Here is a 9,077-nt window from a genome sequence, read left to right as displayed (position 1 = left end):
ACATAAGGTGGATCGACTATCCAACTTATCTCCCAATGTTTGCTTCACGTAAGCTGGACATCCCCAAATCCTCAAGTACGAATACTTAGGAGTTTTGCCATTCCATAACTCGTATGGTGTTTTATCCACTGCTTTGGTGTGGACGTTGTCCAACAACAACACCGCCGTTTCAAGCGCGTAGCCCCAAAACAAAGGTGGAAGCTCAGTGAAGCTCATCATGGATCGAACCATGTCCAACAAAGTTCGATTATGACGCTCCGATACACCATTCAGCTGAGGTGTCATAGGAGGAGTCCACTGAGAGAGAATCCCATTCTCTTTTAGATAGCTCAAAAACTCGGTACTCAAGTATTCTCCACCTCGATCCGATCGAAGTGCTTTAATACTTTTACCTAGCTTGTTTTCTACTTCAGCCTTGAATTCTTTGAACTTTTCAAATGCTTCAGACTTATATTTCATTAAATATAAATACCCATATCTTGAATAATCATCAGTAAAGGTAATGAAGTAGGTGTGACCAAATTTTGTACCAATACTAAATGGTCCGCATATATCCGTATGGATCAAATCCAATAGATTTTGACTACGCTCAGGTTTTCCCTTGAATGGAGATTTAGTCATTTTTCCTTTCAGGCAGGATTCACAAGTAGGTAGAGAGTTAATATCAGACATATCAAACATGCCCTCTCCCACTAGCTTGTTCATCCTCCTTGAGGAAATATGACCTAGCCTAGCATGCCAAAGATTTGCCGGGTTTTGACTATTGTTTTTCCTTTTATTTGTTGTTACCGGTTTATCGACATAATTTATTGTAATGTCTTTTAATTTTAAGTTATATAGATCGTTTTCAAGTTGTCCATTTCCAATCAAACATTCATTCTTGTAAATATTGCAAATCTCTTTCACAAAATTGCAAGAAAAACCATCTCTATCAAGCATAGAAACAGAAATAATATTTTTAATCAAGTCTGGAACAAATAAAACATCTCTCAAAAGTAACTTAAAATCGTTCTGCAAAATTAAATAAACGTCTCCCACAGCTTTGGCTTCAACTCTAGAACCATTTCCGAGCCTCAGCTGGGTCTCACCCATTCTAAGCTTGCGACTTCTTGTCATCACCTGCAAATCATTGCAAATGTGAGATCCACATCCGGTATCCAATACCCAAGAATTAGTATTAAGTGAAACATTTATTTCAATATAAAACATACCCTTCGCAGTTCGCAACTGCTCTAGATATTCCTTGCAGTTACGTTTCCAATGACCGGGTTTCTTGCAGTGATGGCAAACATCCTTGGACTTTTCCATGTTTGAAGCCTTTGTCTTGTTCTTCTTCTCGGGTCCAGTTTTCTTGGATGGGGCAGAACGTTTCTTACCCTTTGTACTTGGCCCCTTCTTAGCAGAAGAAGAGGAGTCCACCAAGAGAACCGGTTTATCCTTCTTTAAAGTGGCTTCATAAGTTACAAGCATATTGACCATCTCTTCAAGGGAGGCCTCTATCTTGTTCATATTGAAATTCACCACAAAACCATCAAACGATGAAGGAAGAGAGAGAAGTAATAAGTCCATATTGAGTTCATGCTCCAATACCAAATCAAGTGTTACCAACTTCTGAATGAGCCAAATCACGCGTACCCCATGATCACGGACCGAAGTCCCTTCACGCATGCGACACGTTATTAACTTTTTTATAGTAGCGAACCTTTTAGCTCTCGATTGAGCCCCAAAAAGTTCCTTGAGTTGTACGTGAATGTCAGCAGCATTCACGGTATCCTCAAATCGCCTCTGGAGTTCATCAGACATCGAAGCTTGCATATAGCATTTGGCCTTGATATCATGGTCCTACCATTTATCAAGTTTGGCCAACTCTTCCGGACTTATATCAGCTGGTGCTTCCTTCGGAGGAGATTTTTCTAACACGTAGAACATCTTCTCCGAGGTCAAGACAATCTTCAACTTATGGAACCATTCCGTATAGTTTGCGCCAGTCAGTTTATTTTGTTCGAGAATAGAGAATAGTGGATTGCGTTAATTCATCTTAATGAAATACTGAAAAGAAACAGACAATAATCAGTGATTGTTTAATTAATTTACTAAGACATAAAATAGGCGAAATTTATTTTATGAATCTCACTCCCACTATTTTAACGATTTCACTACCCTCTTGTGAAAACGGGAAACTGTTTTCCTTAGTGGGAACATGAAGTCCAATTGACAAACTATGGTCCCGAATAATATCAGCCAACCATAATTTTCAAAAGGTAGAGCCCAATTGCTTCCAAAGCAACCTCCACGTTTTTACCTCATGTCCAATAAGGGCCTAATAATATGACGCCGTTTATTGTGACACGTCAAGATGACCCATCAATATTAAGTTGTGATGGACGGTCGCCATGTGGATCCCCAATAATATGAGCAAATCCCATGGGAGTTCCACCCAACTTACAACATGTGTCGATCTAATGTACAGCTTTCCGACGAACAGGCCCCCCCAATAATATGAGCCGGACCGTATCCGCGGGTAGCATCTCATACATTGATCGTTGATGGAAGGTAGGAACATTTAAACAATATTTAAATTTCCTTTATTTATCTTGATATCAATTTTAAATCATATTTAAAATGAAGGATTTTAATTTTGAAAATTTGTCTCATCATTTAAAATTTGTATGATTGCGGGATTCATACAATTTAGTCTAAAAATGCATACAACGATAATATCATATATTATATAGGATGATCGATTCCATTTCTAATCGACCTGTGGTTGCCAATCACGAGTCTAAGTCCAATCCTAGGTAATATGCAAGTATGCAATGCAATCCTATTACATTGAGCTTCCAATTTACATTTCTTCAGTCTTTATTGTCTGTTGGGCCCACCTTTGTCTTCAAATCTTCATCTCCCACTAAGTATAATGTATTTACAATAAATAACTATGACAAGTAGGGGATACATTTTAAGGGGTGGGAACGGGCCATAAACCAGGCCCACTTTTATTACATATGACAATTCATATTGGGCCATAAACCAGGCCCATTAATAAATCCAACAACAATAAAAACAAATGTAAATTCCCTAACATACACCTACAAAATTGGTCATGGTAATCGATCATCCTTATCCAATAATATTTAATTCAAAATTAATTTATTGGATAACATGCAATGACAATTAAATTAAAAATGATAAAATCATATTCCATATATAAAATCTTATTTTACATACAAAATCATATTTTACCTTTTTATCAAATAAAATCATATTTTACATATAAAATCCAATTTTATACATAAAATCATATTTTACTCAATATTTCCATAAGTTCATATCTTATCATCAATTGTACAAATAATAATTAATTTCATAAAATCTGATTTAATGGATAAAATCTATAAATTTTCCAAAAATTCAAATTTATCCAAAAATCAATTTTAAAATTTTCGGACTCGAACAATTCGATCCGACGCCTCGTGGACCAATCAAAAACAATTTTCGATCGAACCAAAAATAGAATTTTAACATATTAAAATTTTAATTAAAAATAAAATTAATTTTCCCAGGCCGCCCGGGACGATCCCGAGCAGCCCGCGCCCCAAAAGGGGCTCGGGCCGGGCAGCCCGTCGTTGCCCCTTGGGCAGCGATGGACTCGCTGCCCTTGGGCAGCGACGTTCGCTGCCCCGGGTTTGCCCATTAATTTTAAAATTTTAAAATCCTTTTGTTTCAAAAAACCAAGGCTTAAAAATTTTTGTACAATCGATTAATTTAATCGCTTGATCTGAGCAACCTGGCTCTGATACCACTGTTGAAAAACGGTGTTCAGATCAATCAGAATTGATACCCGGTACAGCGGAAGTTTTAAAATTTTATATGAAACGATTTCATATCATGGGTATCAAAACTTTACGATTAAATTGTGCGTGTAAAAATTAAATAACAATTAAATTTTTACCTTGAATCTCGAAACGAGATTATGGACACCAACAGATAACTATGTCCATCACTATGTCATTTTAGGAAATCTTACTCCCTCTACTCTTAAATAAGAAGTCCCACTTCTTTATTCACTAAATTTAACTCTTTAAATTTAATTATCTCAACGGGGATTAAAAATCCATTACTTGTGTGACCCTCAATGGTTCAGGGATACAGCTAGCCGTGGGCTCACAACTCCTTGTGACTCGGATCAACAATTTCCGACTTGCCCATCGAATCATGGTAAGAGCGCCTAGCAACATCGCCCCATGATTCCCTAGGTATCACTGATAGTGTCTGCAAGAACCAATAGATTTTGGTTAGCGTACAGTACGGTCTCTTCATCCATATATCCCGATCGAATCAACAACTATTGGTAAATCGAGAGTCGTTCGAGATTCGATAACTATGCAATACATCTTGAAGATCAAATAGTGACATAGCATGTGCTACTAAGAAACCATTTCTTAAAACACATCATGTACTATGGCCAGATTGCATAGAATATCCTTTCTTGGACCCATCCATTGAAAACCTTTTCAATATGATTTCGATGTAAGTTGATTGAGTGAGTCCTATCATTCTTCATCAGCTTTCGTTATGCAAATCTCCCTCAACATATCATGGATTCCAACTGTTTCGAGTTTCCCATCCGGCCCTTTCTTGCTCACTAAGACCAAACTTCTTTTCACAAGATCCTCCAAATAACCTTCTCCCACATCTTCCAAGCATCTGAACGGATCGTTTGGTTTCAGAAATCCATCGGCAACCCACAACCTGATTAGCTTAGAAACATCTATTTTAGAATCTTCTGGAAAAGCTGCAATGTATAGGAAACATGGTTTTAGTCGAAGAGGTAAACGATCATAACTAAAACAGAGTATCTTAGAGCATTTAAGTGCAATTGTAGGCTCTCTATGGTGAGTGGAAGTCCACCACAAACACTAAAACAGAGTAGTCCTACAACCATCACGATGGTGAGTGGAAGTCCACCACAATTTTTCGCAATCTTCTTGCCGACTTCCACCAGATGGAGAGGACAAGAATATTCTTGTCTAAAAACCCTTTCTTGAAGTAGTTTCCAACTTTGATCTTCATTTAAAAAACTCATTTGATGAACCAGAGTATCAGAAGATCCCGCATGAGCAGCCACCTCCAATATTCTACTGGTTAACAAGATCCGACTTCCATGGCCGTCATCTGGGAATGTCATCTTCAAATCATCCCAAGCTTTGGTGCTCCATATATCATCAATCACAATGAGATATCGCCTGCCAATGAGAATTTGATACACCATTTTTGCCAGTTCCACTGCGCTCCCATTAGATTGTTCATTCTTGAGGGACTTCAAAAGGCCTGAAAAAATATCACTCCTTTGATACTCTTGTGACACAGTGATCCAAGCGCGCTTGTCAAAGTACTGAGAGAAGAGTGAATCATCGTAGGCTCTTCTAGCTAGAGTCATCTTCCCGATTCCTCTCATCCCCACAATTGGGATGATTTTAAGCTTAGAAGAATCTTCTTATAACCTTTCTTTGATTGAATTCAAGTCATCATCAAATCCCACAACCATGTTTTTGGCAGTGGCTTGGACCGTAGATAAAGAATCAACAGGAGAAGAATAAGATAGGGATCGCAGATCTTGAGCTGTGTCACTGTTCTTCATCTTCTTCGTCTCTCCCAAAATAAAATCAATTCTTTCAGACGCCATGTTTAAGTCTCCATCCAAGTTCACCTCTGAAGAAGAACTCCCATCGTCATGATCAGTAGTTGATACCAAACAATAATACGAATCCATGAAATCTTGAGCTTCATATGCAGCTTTTCTGATCCCATTTTCCACACAATCAAGTGTTCCATGATGCTTATATGAATAATCTTCAAGGAAAGTGACGATCATATCAACTTTTTCATGGAGGGAAAGGATTATTTCTTTGTGAAGAGGATTTACATACTGTTGAAGATCCCCAATCTCTCGCAATGATCGAGCAAGAGCAAGAAGCGCAACATAAGTCGCAGCCATGGGAAAATGAGAGACACGTTTTCTTCAAAGTACAAGTTCTTGATATAGTTGACTGCTTCACTTCTCCTTTGATTAAAATTACAGAAAAATGCTAGATGTATATCTTGTAGTGTACACCTTGATTTATACTCTTATTTAAAATTTTCCTAATTTCTCTCATTAATTGCAAAATAAAAAATGCTAGATGTACACCTTGTAGTGTACATTTTGGTTTACACTTTTACTTAAAATTTTCCTAATTTTTCTCATTAATTGCAAAATAACCATGATAAGAAATAAATATCTAGTTGATCAAGGAAAATTTTATAATTAATAAGGAATGGTGTAAACCAAGGTGTACATCAAGGTATACATCTAGCATTACTCATTGCAAAATACCCATGATAAAAAATAAATATCTAGTTGATCAAGGAAAGTTTTATAATTAATAAAGAAGGGTGTAAACCAAGGTGTACATCGAAATGTATACCTAGCATTACTCAAAATTACATAATTAATTATTTACTTTAGCTTCGGAAAACTGTGGAAGAATAATAGCCTTATTTAATCATTATTTTTAACAAAAGCTCGTTCTGATTTTCATTTATGAAATTTAATTTTCTCCTACAATATTTTTTTGTATATAAATCCATGAGACAGATCAACAAGTTTCATATATAAAACAAAAAAATAATACATGTGGTATAAAATTTATATTTTCTCATAGCTCGATTAAAAATAAAGATTTATCTCACAAATTTTATGTGTTATGTAACAAAAAATGTGAATACATTAATGATTAGAGATATAAATTGAAGATAACATGCGTTGAATTTAGGGATAAAATGAGAAAAAAAATTTAGTGTGCTTTGACACACAAAAAACGGTTTTTTTAAGGTTCTCATCTATTTTAATATAATATAGATAGTATAGATATAATAAAATCAATAACGTTGATTAAAGTGGTATTGAAAAATAAATAGGATTAAATATATAATATATATTTTTTACTCATAAATGTTTCACTTGATTTAATTTATTATTTAGTTTTTTAATGTTAGTTTGTTTATAAATACAGTACTAAATTGGTTTAATAAAATTTGTTAAAAAATAATGATTTAATTACATATTATTATTAATAGTTAATTAAGATAATAACTTTTATTATATTAATTATCATATTAAATTTTTATTATATCTTCATTCTATAATTTATCATTTTAAAAAAGTGTTTTGTTTGATTTTTTTACCAATTAAAAAATGTATGTATCATATGTAATACTAATAATTAATAATCACTTTAAAATTATAGAGATTCATTATTACTTACGTTTATCTTTGGTTATAAGTCCATAACTTGAAATTATCGTTAGTGTTGGATTGAAGAAGTTACTGTAAAAAATAATTTTTCACATATCTCCTTATCATGTTATGTATAAAATTACTGGATCAATTAATTGAAACTATTATTAGGATTTAAGTTGGAAAAAAATAATTTAAAATATATAAATGATTTTCCATAGTTGTTCACCATATTACATATAAATTGATTTTTGAAGAACATTCGATTTTTGGTTTTATGATTTATTCCCTCAAACTTCGTATTATATATAATAAAACTATTGGTGTATATTAAAACACCATTGAAAAGTTAATAAAGTTAAATTTATAAGACATACTACTTCTAAATGGTGGGTTATTTCACTATTTATTGTAATTAATATTCTAAATTATCAATTTACGGTAAATTGAAAAAGTTTTTCAAACTAATGTATCACGCCCAACCATTGGGCGTGAATCAACAAAAGTCACGCCTCTTGATACTTCATTGTTTTAAAATTTTGTTTTACATTTATATTTATATATAATTAATATTTAAAGTAATTGTAACTTGTTATTTAGTTATTTATAATTAGATATGGTTGTCTGTAGAGTCTTTAAAATATGTGTCGGGCAAATTTATTTCGCAATAAAAAATAAATTTGTTGGATCTGTAGAGTCTTTAAAATATGTGTTGGGCAAATTTATTTTGCAATAAAAAATAAATTTGTTGGATTATTGTTTTAGTAGTTAATTTAAAGGCGAGCTTAGATGAGTCAATCCTTTTAGATCGTAAGGTGAGCAATAAAAAATAAATTTGTTGGATTATTGTCAAGGTCCGGCAGTTCCACAAATTTTATTCTTTACTTTTTTAATATATTATACAACATTTTTATGTATGGTGATAATTTTTATTTTTTTTATTTTTTTGGTACTAGAACTTGTAATCTTAATTTTTGTGAGTGAAAATGTCACGTCAATAAGTGATCCAACTACAACTTCTATTTACATTATTTCTATTTTTGTTCCTTATATAACAATATAATTTTTTTAAAAAAAACAATATAATTAATTAATCATATAATAGTATTTATTAATTATACATTTTGAACCATATTCCTTAATTTTAGTTTATAATATTTTATAATTGAAATAATTTAGTTATGTGTATATTATAAACTAATAAATTTAATTTTTCGATAATGTTTTTTTTACCTAAAATTTATTAATATAAAATTGAAAATTAAATTTGATAATTTATAATTTTTAATTAATTGTATATGTACTGACTAAATTAAAAAATTACATGATTTTTAACGGGTTGAACGGGTCCAAATCACATTAGACTCGACATGTTAAAGGACGTGACATTTTCACTCACAAAAATTAAAATTACTTGTTCTAGTCCAAAAAAAAAAAGCAAATTTATCACCATACATAAAATGTTGTATAATATATTAAAAAAGTAAAAAAAAATTGTAGGACGATCGGACCTGGCTCACCTTGCGATCCAAAAGGACTGATCTATCTAAGATTGCCTTCAAATTAACTATTAAAACAATAATCCAACACGCCTATTTTTTATGGTGAAATGAGTTTGGCCGACAAATATTTTAATGGCTCTATATACACCGATCTCTAAATATAAACAAATAACAAATTACAATTAATTTAAATAAATGAATATATATATTATATAAATATAAATGTAAATAAATTTTTAAAACATTGAAGTTACGTCTCCACTAATGGCATGAGTTAAAAAAAAATTGATTTTAAA

At 32.6% G+C, this 9,077-nt stretch overlaps 1 protein-coding gene across 1 annotated transcript; it reads right to left on the bottom strand.

Moving 5' to 3' along the window:
- Positions 1–4,553: 4,553 nt before the first annotated feature.
- Positions 4,554–5,458, bottom strand: LOC140862071 (putative late blight resistance protein homolog R1A-3). The gene is made up of 2 exons (XM_073265074.1): positions 4,912–5,458; positions 4,554–4,795 (listed from the first exon to the last, which is right to left on the bottom strand). Exons 1-2 carry the CDS (start codon positions 5,456–5,458, stop codon positions 4,554–4,556), a joined length of 789 nt encoding a protein of 262 aa, XP_073121175.1.
- Between the last annotated feature and the right edge of the window lie 3,619 nt (positions 5,459–9,077).

This window comes from Henckelia pumila, chromosome 4 (genome assembly GCF_033568475.1).
Source record: "Henckelia pumila isolate YLH828 chromosome 4, ASM3356847v2, whole genome shotgun sequence".
NCBI classification, from domain to species: domain Eukaryota; kingdom Viridiplantae; phylum Streptophyta; class Magnoliopsida; order Lamiales; family Gesneriaceae; genus Henckelia; species Henckelia pumila.
The sequence above is the reverse complement of the archived record's forward strand: the minus strand, read 5'-3'. Positions and strand labels throughout refer to the sequence as shown.